General features: G+C 41.9%; 1 protein-coding gene across 7 annotated transcripts in view; it reads right to left on the bottom strand.

The window, feature by feature from the left end:
• The window catches only part of MGA (MAX dimerization protein MGA), an 88,619-nt gene that overhangs the window by 41,847 nt on the left and 29,627 nt on the right, over window positions 1-17,145 (bottom strand). For 6 of the 7 annotated variants that reach the window (XM_073638818.1, XM_073638821.1, XM_073638822.1 and 3 more), the window contains 11 exons: window positions 13,274-14,087; window positions 10,449-10,536; window positions 8,594-8,689; window positions 7,510-7,635; window positions 7,040-7,147; window positions 5,778-6,448; window positions 4,462-4,852; window positions 4,057-4,247; window positions 3,649-3,792; window positions 2,718-2,778; window positions 2,180-2,625 (listed from right to left, as the gene is read on the bottom strand). In XM_073638818.1, the coding sequence (XP_073494919.1) occupies window positions 2,180-2,625; window positions 2,718-2,778; window positions 3,649-3,792; window positions 4,057-4,247; window positions 4,462-4,852; window positions 5,778-6,448; window positions 7,040-7,147; window positions 7,510-7,635; window positions 8,594-8,689; window positions 10,449-10,536; window positions 13,274-14,087 (3,136 nt within the window). The remainder of the gene's footprint in view (window positions 1-2,179; window positions 2,626-2,717; window positions 2,779-3,648; window positions 3,793-4,056; window positions 4,248-4,461; window positions 4,853-5,777; window positions 6,449-7,039; window positions 7,148-7,509; window positions 7,636-8,593; window positions 8,690-10,448; window positions 10,537-13,273; window positions 14,088-17,145) is intronic. The other variant, XM_073638820.1, reaches the window with a different exon arrangement.

Raw genomic sequence — 17,145 nt, 5'->3', positions numbered from 1 at the left:
GTGGATTAGTTGAAAATGACAGTAATGGGCTAAACGCCAGGTTAAGGTCTCAGGAATCCAAGGGATTCCCGGTAAGGAGGAACAGAATGGACAATACTCTGAAGAAAGATGCTGACTTGAGGTTTATAATCAGGTCTTTCTGTAAAAAAAATTGAGAGGGCCAAGACCTTGGTCCTTGAGAGAGCTAAGGGCTAAACCAGACTCATGACCCGACTGCAGAAAAGCAAAAATTGAAGGAAGAGAAAAAAGTAAAAAAGGTGAGACCTTGTTAAATTTGCACCGGTGGAAGAAGGCCCTCTACATATGATGGTTGATGGCTTCCATGCCTTGATCATGGCCCGTAGAACACGATCAGAAAAACCTAAATATTTTAGAAATGCGTTAACAGCCATGCCATTCAACTGAGCACTCAAGAATTTGGATGGAAGAGAGGACCTTGGGAGAGAAGGTCTTGTCAGTCTCCACAGAACGTCTGTGAGGAGGTTGATGACTTTCGCGTACAATGAGCTCTAGGGCCAGTTCGAGGCCACAAAGGATGACAGGGATTCCTTCTAACTTGATCTTCTTGAGCAGTTTAGGTAGCACAAGTAGAGGCAGGAACATATAAGGAAAATCTAAGACCAAGGACTAGCCAGACAGACAGTCAGATGCCATCACTAGAGGGTTGCAAACTCTGGACACAAACCTTGTGCTGGTGTCTGGATGCAATCAGGTTGACATCTGGAGTGACCCACTGCAGGCAGATGTGATCAAAGCTGCTTGAATGCAGAGGCCACTCCTTCACGACTTGTAAGTCTGCAGGCCAACTGTCCTCTCCCGGGATTTGCATCGTTGAGATTGCTGGGATTCTTCGTTCCACCCAGTCGAAAATCTGTGAGACCTCTGACATTGCTTGGTGACAGAGTCCCCTGCTTGATGTAGGTCATAGCTATGGTGTTGCTGGACTGGATCTGGAGAACAATTGCTAGGGTTCCAGAACGTTGATGGGAAGAAGGACTCTGTGACTCTTTCGATAACCCGTCACGGTCAACTTCTGAAGACTGCTCCGCAACCTAAAAGGCATCCGTTGTAACAATCTTGCCAGTGAACAGGAAGGAATGAATGACTTAGAAGAATGAGGGGAGAGTCCCATCATCAGATCAGAGACAGTCTGACTTGGGTGGGGAGAAGAATCAGATGATCCAGGGAGAGGACAGACTGGTCCCAACGGGAAAGCAGAGCCAGCTCCAGTGGCCTGGTGTGCAGCTGAGTAAGCGGGATCGCCATTATGGTCATCATTAACTGGCCTAGGACGCTCATGCAGAGGCAGAGAAGGGCAGCTCAGTCGCAACAGCCTCTGCCCTCTGATGACGTCTTGTTTGAGTATGGATTTGTCATACGGAGGGTCATCAAACAGGAAGCAATAAAATAAATTAAGCAGTTAGAGTAGTTAGAGAACAGTAGGGAATTTTACATTTACGTATATTGGTAAAGCAATTAGATTAGTACATAAAATAGACATTTTTTAATCCATGTCAGTTTTGGACCACCCCTTTTACACCAACTGAGCTAGGAGAACTAAAGGTTCTGAGGTCCAGACAAGAGAGAATACAGACTGACGAGCAGCAGAACTGTATTCTGTCTCTTAGGTCAGTAAAATCCCTTTATGTTACCCTATCTAAGGAGATAAAAGAAGAAAATTAGAAAACATAAAATACAGTTGGCAGAAACCGGTCTGGAGCTCTAGATCCATGTCTGCCCTTTAAGTGACACTAAGCTAAACTGAATAGCTTGCTTGCCAGTAGACAGATGTAGCCAGATGTGAGTGTGTGTGTGTGTGTGTGTGTGTGTGTGTGTGTGTGTGTGTGTGTGTGTGGGGGGGGGGGGGGACCACTTTCTTTCTTGGTTGTAATTCTCACAGACTGTAGCTTGTGAGCAGGGTCCTCACTCCTCTTGGTATCTGTAGAGTTATGTGTTATTCTGTGATGTATTTATTGTCTGTACAAGTGCCCAATGTAATGTAAACTGCTGTGAAATATGTTGGCGTTAGAGAAATAAAAATTATTATTAATGCATAGTGCCAGCAGCGTATACCCATAGTTTCTGTGCACCCCAATGAAGTGCCTAAGAAAAATATAAAAAAAAATGCAAGAAAAGACAATGGAAGGCCACTAACACACATGGTAGGGACTGGAAATACCTCAACCAACTCTGTTTTATCGATGTCAGAAGTCTTCAGTCGGGCCATAAGATTGCCAGCTGGAATAACCTTGCTGTAGAATGGCAGGCCCTTCCTTCTTGGAGACTTTTCTTCTGTATCAGCAGAAGTGTCTTCAGATTCTTCAACTGGAGGTTTCAGACTTTCAACTTTCCATGTTGCAGGATCAGGGTTTGACTGGTTTTCAGAAGACATTACAATCTTATCTTGAGAACTAAAGGTAGACTTTTCTTTACTGTTATGTTCTTGTGACAGCTCAATATTAGAGCTTCCGACTGTGATGGGTTGTGGTTTTTTGCTAGTCACGTGTCGAGAAGCAAGGTTTACAACTTTACCGTCCTTCTCTTTCCGGTGGCAGTCTGAGATCATTTCAATGAGTTTGGTTGGACCGTTGTTGTCAACGGCTTTGCATTTTTTATTTGCAATTCCTGTATAAGTAAAGCAAAAAATAATAACTTGGTAAAAAAAAAGGATACAAAACCAGTGTGTCCTAGAATATCATACAGCTCTATAGCATTACCATACACTCCATCGTCTTCCTTTTCTTGCTTTATGGCCTTGATAGTTTTATGGACATAGCGCTGAAAATCAAAATAAAATAGTGAACCGCTGTAATACCAGAAATCACTGGCTATGTCAACAATGATATTTCTGGCTCTGAATATTATGCTTAGATTGAATATGCAAGGCTCAAGTAGGAGTCAAATACCATAAAATTAGATGTATACATCAAAGAGGAGATGGTGGAGATAGATGGAAAACAAGCAGGTGGGAAGGTGCACTTAAATCTTTGGCTACGCCATGCTCCTCTGCTAACACAGTGCCTCTCCAGATAAACAGTTTGGACTAGTGCCATTATTGCTCTGCTAGCCTGAGCTGTGCAGCTGCTTGCAGAGGTAACATTGCCTCTGTTAGCAGCGTCAGGATAAGCACTGAAGTTGGTCGGATCAAGAGTAGCGCTATACCACAGAGCTTGTATACTCTACTCTCCTTACCTTGGAGACCGGCCACCTCTGATAGTGAGGAGACAGTCCATCACTACAGGTCTCATACAGGTAAAAGTATGTTCCAAGCTATTGTGGGGGCATGTTCTTTCCTCCCTTTGTACAATGCCTCCTGCTTATGATTGGTCAACCTTATGCAGAGAATGAAGAACACACCCCCTTCAAAGAGAAAGAATCTCTGGTAACACCCAGTTGGGCTTATCATAAAGTACAGCCTAAACTTTAAAAGCTAATATCTCCATGTTGAGACAACCCCCTTTTTTTTTTTTAATCAAGGAACGTTTATTCAACCATTTATCAAGCTTAACAACAAACATTTGGAGAAAATACGATCATTATACATCTCCTACATATTTAATGTGAGACAACCCCTTTAACATTTTTATTTTTTAAATCCCAAATATTTCCCCCCTCCAAAATAATAATAAAAAAAAACCACAAGATTACCTGGTCAGGGGCGTTTAGGTCACATATGCCTCGGCCTTTGGCTTTCTTTTTCTCTGGCACTTTTCGTTGATAGCCCCTGACTCGAGCACATGTCATCATGTTATTAAAGTATAAATACACTGGATCTTCTGGATGTACCTTTGTCTGGAAATAAAACGTAATAATATAAAAACATATCTTTAAAGTCACAAGTGTATGTAATCTTCAGCCAGTTTTTCTACTGTATATTTAGGGCTGAAGGTGCCAAGGAGTGTAAAGAGCAGTCTCAGGAGCTGAGGGAACGGTAGGGAATTTTTTAATTGGAGTACATTATAAAAATGATTAGATTATTTTAAAGGACTTTGGTGTGAATACATACAATTTTATGTGAAATCACACGGCATAAGAAGATGCTAAGCAGGGTCTTACCACTGAGCTTGGACGGCCGGGCTTGCCTCCTTCAGGAGACTTGTTCTTTTCTATGTGCCTTTGGTGAAAAATTCTCGCCTCAACAATTTCACCCTGTTCAGGAATACATAAAGGTTCTGGATCATCTGCTACATCAGATCGATTCCAAATAGGAAAACGGATTGGTGCCCGCATATCTGATTTCCGGTCATCTGAAAAAAAAAAAAAAAATAATAATACAAATCATTGTTAAATGAATAATCACTTAAACTTTCAAGAGGAGTTTGATGACCCAACAGTCTGACATGATCCACAATTTTGCGACATTCCGAGCAATTTTACTCCAGAATTCTGATGAAAACTATTTGATTGCTTGGGCTCAGGTCTATACCCATGCAAATTGGGAGAAAGTTTGTCATTACTTACTGTCCTCATTAGATTTCCTCTTCTTGGCTTTCATGGGTCTGTTACGTAGGCCATCTACAGACAATTCCTGGTTTTCTTCTCGCTTTATAACATCTAGAGTCTTGACCCCATGCTCAGGCTGGTAATCATATCCAGGAATAGGAGACAAATTAATCTCAGCCTCTTCTTGCATTGTCCTGCTTCCTTTAGCCGTGAGCCCATCTTTTTCAGCGTACGATTTGCTCTTCAGGCATTCACAACTAAACATACAAGCCTCATGGCGGCAGTGAGTGGTCGGAAGCGGTGTAAGACTTATACTGGAACAAATGCAACCTAACCGGCAAAATTCCTTCTTGCAGCAGGTTTTCGGCTTCTTGCTGAAGGTCAGGATAGGTTTCTTTTTCAGGGAAGCCTAGGGAGGAAAATAAAGAACATGCAGATAGTTAAGAAATGTGGAAAAGAAATTACAACCTATAAAAAAAAAATTGGTAGAATAAAAGAAAACCACGTATAATTGAACCCTCCCATCCCGGTATATAAGTTTGGTGAGTGAATGACTAGTAGATATGGTTTGCATCCTATCAATTTAATAAAACAAGTCTCAACCAAATCAAGACCGGGCCATTCCCCCCCCCCATCAAGGATTAGAAGAAGATGTTAAGAGGTGAATAAACCCCTGTAAAATAGGTCACCGTTTACACTGAACAGGCTGCAGCTTCCACGCAGTTCTCTGCAGCTCTAACACACAAACTGCTCACCTTTCCTAGCTAATCAATGCAGTCTCCATTCAGATAGAGACCCTGGCAGGTCTCTCTCCCAGCTACAGCTCACATTTTGGCTGGTCACTCACCAGCGGCACACTTAACTCTGCATCTTTCAGCAGACTGACACACCTAGTGAAAAAGCTAGGCAGGTGCATCTGTTTTCAGTGTTGCCGTGTCTGTAACAGTTTGATCAAAATATATAACTTATCAACTCATACAGTAAACACCATAAGGAGAAAAAAGAAACACCAGAACTGCGTTTTGTTTTTTTTTGTCACCGCACCTCCATGAAAATGCAATGAAAAGCAATCAAAATGTAGTTTCATCACTTTTTTCTGAGGTTTTCCTGTACATTGTATAGGAAAATAAATGGCTTCATTTAAAACTACAATTTGTCCATCAAAAACAAGCCCTAATAATACGAATAGGTCGATAAAAAAAATAGAAAAGTTATGGCTCTTGGAAGAAGGGAGGGGAAAAAAAAAAGCAAAAGTGCAAAAATATAATAATCGCCTGTCGACAATTTAACATGTCAAAGTGTGTTAGCGCTATCCACCCAAGCCGTGGCCTTACCTGGGCTGTAAGAAGAGTGCAGAGAGAGACACTCGCTCGTTCCTCTGTGATATAAGTACGTGGCTTGCCTTCCAAGATGGCACTCTCTTCGAAATCCGAAAGTTTTAACTGACTTTTAGAAAACCCAATAGGTTTTGAAAACAATTGCTGACTTTGCATCTGAGCTTGATACAAGTTCTGCTGTATTGTGTCCATCTGCTCATCCGCTGAGGGCTTTACTACAGGCTGGGATTTGGACAGTAACTCCACGGAACTGGATGGCGACATTACTAAGTCCTGAAGGTACGATTCAGAACGGGACTTCTTGCCTGGACTGTGTGATTTAAAAGTCTTTTTTGCATTAAGAGGGACTGGTAAAATTGGATTTAGTTTGGAATTTGATTTAAGGGTGGGCGCTCTGCGAGTATACTTGCGTTTTACCCTTGGCACAGGGAACGATTCTACAGCATTTAAGGAGGGCATTGCTTGTTGTGCTTGTTTCTTTAGCACACTGTCCAGCGTTCTCACGTAACTGCTGCTTTTAGTAGGTAGCTGATAACTGATAGAGGACTCCGGCTCCGGAGTCATTTCTTTGAGGTCGCCCATCAGTTTTGCTTCATTCTCTAGATACTCATCAAGTTCATCGCTGCAAAAGGCCGAAAGATTCTTCAGGGAGCTCTCCGGTCGACCGGCTGCAGAAAGGAATATTTATACATCACATTTACAGTAATACTTCTTAGTTAGGTCCAATGCATTGCCCCAAACAATAGGCACATATATGTATATATCATACGTGCAAAACTGAAATCAGTAGGGATCTAGATTATATAATTTAACCAAGAGCCATAAATTCATGTCATCTGAGAATCAGACAACGGCAATAAATTTGCAACGATTATTGAAATCTACACTATCATAAAACAAGTGTTAATCATGTAAAATATTTTGGATAAAATAAGGCAAACATAAAAGGGAATAAAACTACAATTTTTACCCTTACAGCTTTGGGCTATACTCATTAGAAGTTTTCATAGCTGATTCTATTAAAACACGGTATAAAATAGTGCAGCTATTTTGTATAGCAAAATAAAGACAACTTTGAACGATAACTGCCAGATCCCATTATAGTCAATGGGGTCCTTCTGGGACTGCTGCAGTCCGTCATAAGACAGAACAGGAACTGCTGTTATTTTCGCTGTTCTGCTCCTATAAAGACAACAGAACAGTAGAGATAATCACGCAGATGTGAAATGCAGTTAAACCCAGGAACAGATTTCCCTCACCTTCGTTTTTCTGCGACGAAGTTGTCGATTCTGTAGAGAATTTATCTCGCCAGCCCTTTATCTTTGTGTAGTCAGTGGTTTTTCCAGTCCTGGACACAAATGGCAATCCTAAAATTATAGCGATATAATAAAAGATGCAGTGAGGAATGTACAGGGCTTCAATACCGTGACAATCCCCAATATGTTGTAAAATTCAATTATTACGCTTATATAGCGCCAACATATTCCATAGTGCTTTATAGACATTTATTTTATCACTGTCCCCATTGGGGCTCGCCATATAAATTCCCTATCAGTATGTCTTTGGAGTGTGGGAGGAAAACCACACAAACACGGGGAGAACATGCAAACTCCTTGCAGAGGTCGTCCTTATATATACACACACACAATTCACAGTCTTTTTTTATTACATCCTACTGTCCTAGTCCTTTCTGTCCCCATAATTCCTTTGGTGACAGATTATTACTCACCTTGCGCACAGAGGCCATTATCATCGTATTTTGTATCACTGGTGATATACGGCAATGGAAGCTCCACTCCTAGATACCGCAGATCAATGCTCATGGAAGGGTCCACTATGTTCAATTTTAACCCCACTGCACATTAAGGGAATATTGTGTCAAGTAATTAAAGCAAAACATATAAAAACATCAAACTTAAAGGGATTGTCCAGGCTTATGATATTGATGACCTATCCTTAGGACATTCAATTGCATAAAAGCTGAGCTGTAGATCTCAGCAGCAGCCACTACACAGTGAACGGAGCTGTGCCGGTCCTGATCCGTTCACATCCAGCCCCTGGTAAGGATAATAGCTGATTGGTGGTGGTGCTGGGTGTAGACCACCTCTCGCCACAGATTTGGTATTGATGACTTCACAGCTGACCGGTAGGGTTCCAATGCAATGGACCCCCACCAATCTGGAGTTGATGATCTTTCAGCTGATCGGTAAGGGGGCCAAGTGTTTGACCCCAACCAGTCTGGTATTTATGACATAACAGTTCATTGGCAGGGGTGCCGGGTGTTGGACCCTGGCCAGTCCGATACTGATGACATTGCAGGTAATCGGTGAGGTTGAGAAGTATTGCACCCAGACCAATCTGTTATTGATGACCTCACAGCTGATTGGTGAGGGTGTCAAGTGTTGGACGCTGTCGAATATGCTATTGATTATCTCACAGCTGATCGGTGGGGGTGCCGAGCATTGGACCCAGACCAATCTTGTATTGATGACCACACAGCTGATCTTTGGGGGTGCTGGACCCAATCGAATCTGGCATTGGCAGCTGATCGGTGGGTCTGCCGACTTTTGGACACTGATCAATATGGTACTGACCTATCCTATTAGCGCAGTCACATGGCCGTATAAATCAGACCGAGATCGGACTGCAGTGCACAAACTGGCCGGCGGCTCTCCTGACCCGAGCGCGACAGCCAGTCCATGCACTGCGTTCCGATCTCGGTCTCATTCATACGGCCTTCTGACTGCTCCCTAAGAATAGATAATCAATAACATAAGCTGAGAAAGCCCCTTGAAATCAAGCAGCCTTATTACCCTGTTGTAGGGCCGGGTGGATGACCTGCCTGTACTTCATTGTCTTCAAATGAATCAACAATTGCCTCTCCAACTCCAATATCTTCTTCATATCATCTGAAAGGAAAAAATAAAAAAACTGTTAAAAATTAGTTAGCGTCACTCTTTTCTAATAACTGAATATGCAAAGAAGCTATTTTCCTGTAGATGTAGGAGAGTGCGCCCACAGCTCCGCCACCTTCCCTGTCGACATAATAAGGTTACGCTAACTGGACCCAGTAATATCCTGATGGTAAAGAGGATGTCCAGAATATTACCCAGATAGAAATAGATCCAGTAAGTAGAGAACTTATCTGGCAAACAGAAGTACAGATGAACATGAATCATAGTGCAATTCCCAGACTCTATAGGCATCCGAATATCATTAATGAAAATGCAGTGTTGTAGGGTCCCCTCCCACCTGCTAAAAGCCATTTAACCCCTATCACAATTTCTCACTATGATGCTGGTGCACTTTCAGATAGTATGACAAACGCCCTCATATCAGGGTCATCAAGGCTGTGCTCCAAGACTTTCGTAGTATTGGACCCATCTGTACACTGCTCAAGAGCAGATATGTCACTCTCCACAAGGAGAAACCTTACCCCTTAGACCTCAGTCCAGAGCCGCTCACCCAGCCAAATCAGTTCTCATACTTTGCACTGACGAGGGGCAATACCCCAAAACACAGTGTCTGCAAATTGAGATTCTGATTTGGCTATTATCCTAAGTTATATTGCAAGGATTATTAAAAGGGTCAATGGTGACTTGTAGGATTGCTTCTTCCAATAGGTGGTGCTACAGAGTTCAAGTTCTCTTCCTCTCTGAAGAGGCAATTTACACATCTTACTACAGTCATCTTTGTAATATTTAGTTAAAAAAAAAAAAACAGCACAATGCCTCATTTAGACGTGTTTTTTTCATGAAAAAAATGGACAGGTTTTCATCAGTAAGTGGTCTGTATCAGTGTTTAAAGGGGCGGTCCGGAATTTTAACTGATGGCTTATTCTTAGGATAGATCATCAATGTCTTATCGATGGGGGTGCTACACTTGGCAACCCCACCTATCAGCTGTTCTCTGCTGGAACTGCTCAGCACAGCTCTGTCAACTGTATAGTGGCCACGCCGGGTACTGCACATCCACTCACTATTCAAATTAATAGGGGTGGATGTGCAGTACCCGGCCGCGGCCACTATTTAATCGACGGAGCTGTGCTGTGTAGTTAATAATAATTAATAATAATTTTTATTTTTATAGCGCCAACATATTCCACAGCACTTTACAAATTTTAGATCTAGCAACTGAGCAGTTCTGGCCGCTGCAGACACTGGGATCAGCGGAGGGACCAGATGTCGCACCCTCATCGATCAGACATTGATCACCTATCCTAATAGGCCATCAATGTTAAACTTTTGAATAAGTCCTTTAATTGTTTTTTTCTTGTATGCAAAATGCTGTTTTTTTTTTTTTACACGATGAAGGTTTCTCAGGCTTCTTTAAAGTCAGTGAAAATCGAGTGTGTTGTCTGAGTTTTTCACGGACCCATACACCTACATTTGTGAGTTTCATCCGTGACTTGGATAAAAAAAAAAAACAAAAACAAAACGGACATGTTTTTTTTTTGTGTGGACTCAATCAGCAAGAAAACAGGAAAATGTGAACAGGTCCATTGACTACAATGGGAACGTGTTCCATCCATGAAAAAGAAAAGAATGGCCTTCGGAATGAGGCCGTATACGAGTGGGAAATGGGGAAATTAAATGGCTAGGTTTCCTAATGGTTACAGGATGTCAGCATATTCCACATCCGAATATACTCAGCCCTTCTGCCATCTACCTGTTAATTCTGTGGAGGCTTCGAGGGATGACAGGCTTGAAGATACGGTATCCATTGGCTTCTTCACCGTGTGAACATCCAGAGCTTCCTACATAAAACACATATGATAGGGTGGTAACATTGCTTTACTAAAATCAGGACATTTTTCAGTCTGGGGGTTGAATAGGTAATCCTATATAACTTTATAGGTGCAGCGGACATGCAGTATGGGAAACAGATGTAATGTGGAGTCACTGGGACTATACGGGAAGGGTGGGAGAATGAGAAGACACATGGCATGCCATTACTTATAGAAATCAGTGGCGGATTCTCAACAATTATGAAAGACGTGATTGAGCGGGCCGAGGTGGCTCCTTAACTTTACAGTCATTCATCCAGCTGGATTTACTCCGTAACTCAATGCTCAGGTGTATGTCCATATACTTTATATAGTATAAACGAAGATCTTCCCCATCCAGAGCCTTTATATCAGTTATGTTAAAGGGAATCTGTTAGCAGGTTTTAGCTATGTAATGTAAACGCAGCATGATATAGGTGAAGAGACTCTGAATCCAGGTGTGGTTTCAATACAATAAGTGTTTTATCAGCAGAAGATTATCACTACAGGACTATGTGACTTGTGCATCCTGGGACAACCACGCCCGCACCACTGATCAGCAGCTTTCTGTGTACACTGTTTGTTGACAGATAGCTGCCAATCACAGGTGTGGCCGGAGTATACACAGCTCAGCATTCAAAGCTCTGCAGCAGAGAAAACAGGGATTGTATCACAACTGCTGAACCCAAACTAAGTGATGCAGCTAGAATTTGGGTCTCTGCCCCTACATCATGCTGCTGTTTCATACCAATAACCTGCTGACAGATTCCCTTTAACATAATTCAGTCCTAGTCTTAGACTAAAGGGAGTGACTTATCAGGAAAATGTAATTAATATGACTATTAGGCCAAATTTAAAGGAACCCGCCAGCTGATTCATGCTGCGTTATTGCAGTAATGTATGTTTTACCCTGAAACACTGCGTTTTTTCAAAGAAAGTCAAAACTATGCTTCTCAGATGACTAGTCCGGGGCATGCTGCCTCGCCCGCTCTGCAAGACTAACAGATCACATTTACTGCAGTCCCATTAAGCGTTTGCCATGAATGTACTGCAAGGTCAAGGTTCAGCTGCAATGCAGCCGATATATAACAGGTGCGGAGTCAACCTACTCTTATTGTGTAAATTACCTAGTCAGAAAAGAAGAGGACTAGAACCCAGTGCCACCTATTGCACGTAGCAAACCTAAAAGTCAATGTTAACCCTTTAAAAGGGTCTTGCCACATGACTTAGGATACAAAACCAAACCAGACACATGTTTTGGAGTGTTGCCCCTCATCAGTGCAAAACAAGAGAACTGACTGGCTGAGAGAAAGACCTGCATATCCTAACTTATGTGGCACAGCTTGATACTGACTTTTAGATTGCTACAATTAATTGATGACACTAGAATTCCTATCCTCTTCCCCTCTGAAGAGGGTATTTGCATAATTAAACTGCCAGAAGAGCATTGTAAGCCCTACAAGTGTCTTAAGCTGACTTGTCTTTCTCCACAAGGAGAAACTTTACTCCTTAGACACTCTATTACAAAACTCATTGTAACTGGCCATATTATCGGTAATGGCCATGCAGCTTCTGGACAAAAAATTGTGACATTTAACAATAAGAAAGCAATTTGCAACGAATATCTAATAGAGTGAAAAAACGATGAGACTCATGGTGGAGTCATGCTGCTGCTTTTCCCATGTAAGGTAATTTGTATAAAGTGTACAATTAGTGCAGACCTCCTGTGACTTGAGATCAGATTACTGGGGATCTGTCAGAAAGATCCAACACCCCCAAATCTGTTGAAATGGTCTTGTAGAGTGGAGTGGGGGAATCACAATTTTAATTCATATGCAAATGAGTCATGATTACATGATGAAATATCCGCTAAGCTGTCAGCCAAGCACAGGAAGGTGGAGCTTGGCAGGGAATAGAGTCAGGAAGGCAGAGACTTTGGAAGTGCTCCGATCACATCCAGAGCACTTAAAGAGAATCTGTCAGGAGATTTTTGCTATGTAATCTGAGAGCAGCATGGTGTAGGGGCAGAGACCCTGATTTCAGCAATGTATCACTTACTGAATTGCTTGCTGCAGTTTTGATAAAATCCCTGTTTTCTCTGCTGTAGCTCTAGCAGAGCTCGGAATGTTGAGCTTTGCATAACCCCGCCCACACCACTGATTGGCATGTTTCTGTGTACAGTGTCAGCAAGCTGCCAATCAGTGGTGAGGGCGGGGTTACAGAGATCATCACTGCAGGACTAGGTGTACTGTGCCAAGCTAATCTCCTGCTGATAAAACATTGATTGTATTGAAACTACAGCACGCTGCTAAGTGACATCCATGGAATTAGGAATTCTGCCCCTGCATTATGCTGCTTTAAGATTAACTGCTGGTATTTCCCTCTAAACCTCATGTGCATAAGAATTAAAAAGGAATTTTCAGTCAGTGAGCAACAGCGCATCAGTAAAGGCATGGAAGACATTATTTTTCAAAGAGCAATATGACCTAATAAACAGTTTGTGGGGGGGTGTAGATTATTCCTAATAGATTCCATTTAAACGGTTACAAAATAGCATGAAATGCATAGAAAACTGATACATGGAAGATTTACACAGCAAAGATGATACCTGCACAGGCCGATATAAAGCTGTAGTCCCCTCATATATTTATGGTAGGAAACATAAGAGTGAAAAACGTTACTTAGCTAACCTCTACAATATCTGGCACCTCGTTTTCTTAAATTTTACCTTAGAAGAAAAAGCAACAAATAAGACTCCGTCCACATCTTCGAGGTCTGGTTTGAAATCTGGAAACAATCGTGGAGCTTCAATGGGATTGTCTTTTTTTGCCGGGCGTCCTACCTTAGACATTTTAGGCTTGGGCGGCCTCCCTCTTTTTTTCGCTATGGGTGCCACTGTGCCCTCATTTCCGGGGGTTGGTGTTACTGAAGGTTTAGAGAACAGTAAAGGGAATTTCCTTTTTGGGCCGCGGGAAGTTTTCAGTGTGGTTTGCAGGGTTGCGTAGATTTCATCAATCTTCTTTTTACATATTCTTTTCCTCTTTTCTTTTATAGGGATGTCATCTCCGACCTCGGATTTAATAATCGGGCTTGGAAAAACAGGACCCTCTTCATAAATGGCAGATTTGTCTACGTTTGTGTCTTGTAGCGGTTCCTCAGACAACTCAGACTTTATTAGATGAGGAGCCTCAAGAGTTTTCTGATCAGCAGCACAAGGCTCCCTGTGCAGTACAGGAGGACTGTCTGGGATAAATAATTTATCTTTTGCAACCCCAACTGGGCTGTTTAACGAGTGATTTCCATCCAGGTAAGGATCTTCCTTGAATTTTGCAAACTGCTTCTCTAATATGGGATAATCAACGTCGCTGTTGGAGTAATCATCCGTTAATTCGGCATCAGACGGTTCTTGCTTTACCGCTACGCTTCCCATGGCTGCGGTCTGACTGTAATCATAGTTATCTTCGGGTTCCTTTTTAACAACAACACTTGGCTGCTCTGTGGTTTCGGATGGAGACGTCACCGGGGAGGAGGGTTCATCGGACCTATAGAACATAAGTAAATGACATTGCATCTAAATCTGAAAAGAACGGACATATCTATACACTTATAAAAGGAGTCAAGATAACCACCATGTATTACTTACTAGCTTACTGCTAAGGCTTTGGTCATATCTCATTTTTTGGCTACACCAACCTCCGATATATGCCACTGTATGAGCACACAGAAATCAGCCATTGATTCCTCTTGTATTTGCACCTCAGCATAGACTAAGACGTGATGCATATCAGTCACTTTCGGGTGCATGGGGAACTAGCAACATGTCAAGCAAGTCTCTGACAAAACCAATGAGAAGTGAATAGTGCTTGATGTAGGCAGCCAACAGTGGGTGCAATTCTTACCCTTTCTAGGAGAGATGAACAGCATAGCTGCAAGAAAATGGTGCAAAATTTTGTATAATGACTCATTGTTTTGCCAACAGCCCCCGAGCCACATGAATCAGGTCATAACAAATCTTTAGAGGTCCAGATGCAAGCTCTTTGCTTCCATTTTTTTCTTTTGACATTGTCAGAATAACGGTGTGTCTTGTGCTTTTCCATCCAGTAAAAGGGTCATTTTAGTGGTCAATAGGATCCGGCAAGATCTGTTACAAGGCTAATTTTTAGGGAGTTAATATCTTCCCTAATTAATTGCAGGTTCTCCAATATAAGAGATTAATTTTTCTACTTTCGGAAACATAATGCATTTCATTTGCTAAAAGCTAGGCTTCAGGCCTAATTCACATGTCATCCATTTTTTTTCCATCTGATTCAAGACCAAAAAAAAAAAAAAAAAAAAATCAGGAGTGGATCCTAAAACACAGAAAAAAAAATAAAATAAAGATTTATACTTTGGCCGACGGCCACCTCTCCTATACACAGGAGCGCTAATTCGTCCCAGTGCTCCTGTGTTCTTTAGGAAAAGGCAGGGACAAGTCTCCCGAAGAACAAAAAGGATCAAATTGGACAAGCCCAATTGACGTCTACGCCAACGATTATTTGGCAGGCGGCCCCAAACACAGTCTGCAAAACCCGTGTGTATGAGGGCATTTATTCACATCGATTTAGGCCTGGTTGTACAGAAGGTGGTCAGATATTTCTACATCTAAGATGGACCCCAAGAGATAAATATGAACCCCTGATAACTCTGGGTGTACAACTGCCTGAAGAACTTTGCTACCAAAAGGATAATTGGTCATTGTACAGAAGATTAAGCCTTCAGAGTCTAAACCACGTTTTGCAAGCTTCAGGTACTGGTCCCACGAATCTGATGTACATTTGTGGTCAACATTATTGGCACCTTTGATCATTAAAAAAAAACTTCACTCATAAGCAATATGGACCAACTTTGTATCATTAGAATATTTTAATAGCATGTCCAAAACGTTCACTAAAAAGTGAGCCTGTCACCATATATGCAGTCATTTAAGGAAGGAGAAACATAGTATATGAAGAAGACCGGATTAAAGGCCCTTTTTCTTAAGAATTGTTTTCGCATCCTCTGGCAACAAGAACAGCCTCCAAACATTTTTAAATAGCTATGGGCTTCTTGCACAAAATTGGTGGTAGTTTCCACTACTGCAATTCTCTCAAGTTCCTGAATACTTGTAGGGTTCTTATCCATATAGTCGATTTCATCTCTCCAAAAAGTTTCAACTGGATTGAGATCAGGACACATCAAATTGAATTTCTTCAATTGAAGCCTAATTTTTTTTACACTTGGGAGCACAGTTTGCTCTAAACCGTTCTGATAATCCTCACATTTCATATTTCGGGTAACAAGTTCAAGGTCTCCAGTCCCAGAAGAAGCAAAGCAGCCTCACAACATGATGGGTTCTCCACCATGTTTCACTGTAGGTAGGATGCACTTTTCTTTGAAGGATTCATTTCATAGTCTATGAAAATAATGCTACCATGCATTGCGAAAGAGCGCTTGCTTAGTTTCATCTGATTATAAAATAGGATTGTGCTTTGTACAGTGGTGGCCAAAAGTATTGGCACCCCTGCAATTCTGTCAGATAATACTCAGTTTCTTCCTGAAAATGATTGCAATCACAAATTCTTTGGTATTATTATCTTCATTTAATTTGCTTGCAAGGAAAAAACACAAAAGAGAATGAAGCAGAAATCAAATCATTGATCATTTTACACAAAACTCCAAAAATGGGCCAGACAAAAGTATTGGCACACTCAGCCTAATACTTGGCTGCACAACCTTTAGCCAAAATCACTGCGAACAACCGCTTCCGGTAACCATCAATGAGTTTCTTGCAATGCTCTGCTGGAATTGTAGACCATTCTTCTTTGGCAAACTGCTCCAGGTCCCTGATATTTGAAGGGTGCCTTCTCCAAACTGCCATTTTGAGATCTCTCTCCATGGGATTCAGGTCTGGACTCATTGCTGGCCACCTTAGAAGTCTCCAGTGCTTTCTCTCAAACCATTTTATAGTGCTTTTGGAAGTGTGTTTTTGGTCATTGTCCTGCTGGAAGACCCATGACCTCTGAGGGAGACCCAGCTTTCTCACACTGGGCCCTACATTATGCTGCAAAATTTGTTGGTAGTCTTCAGACTTCATAATGCCATGCACACGGTCAAGCAGTCCAGTGCCAGAGGCAGCAAAGCAACCCCAAAACATCAGGGAACCTCCGCCATGTTTGACTGCAGGGACCGTGTTCTTTTCTTTGAATGCTTTTTTTTTTTTCCAGTACACTCTATGTTGATGCTTTTTCCCCAAAAGCTCTACTTTTGTCTCATCTGACCAGAGAACATTCTTCCAAAACGTTTTAGGCTTTCTCAGGTAAGTTTTGTCAAACTCCAGCCTGGCTTTTTATGCCTCGGGGTAAGAAGTGGGGTCTTCCTGGGTATCCTACCATACAGTCCCTTTTTATTCAGACGCCGACGGATAGTACGGGTTGACACTGTTGTACCCTCAGACTGCAGGGCAGCTTGAACTTGTTTGGATGTTAGTCGAGGTTCTTTATCCACTATCCGCACAATCTTGCGTTGAAATCTCTCGTCAATTTTTCTTTTCCGTCCACATCTAGGGAGGTTAGCCACAGTGCC

Source organism: Phyllobates terribilis, unplaced genomic scaffold (assembly GCF_046119375.1).
Source record: "Phyllobates terribilis strain yellow unplaced genomic scaffold, ASM4611937v1 Scaffold_7__3_contigs__length_470593459, whole genome shotgun sequence".
Lineage (NCBI taxonomy): Eukaryota > Metazoa > Chordata > Amphibia > Anura > Dendrobatidae > Phyllobates > Phyllobates terribilis.
Note: the sequence above shows the minus strand (reverse complement) of the source record. Positions and strands in the feature narration are given on the sequence as shown.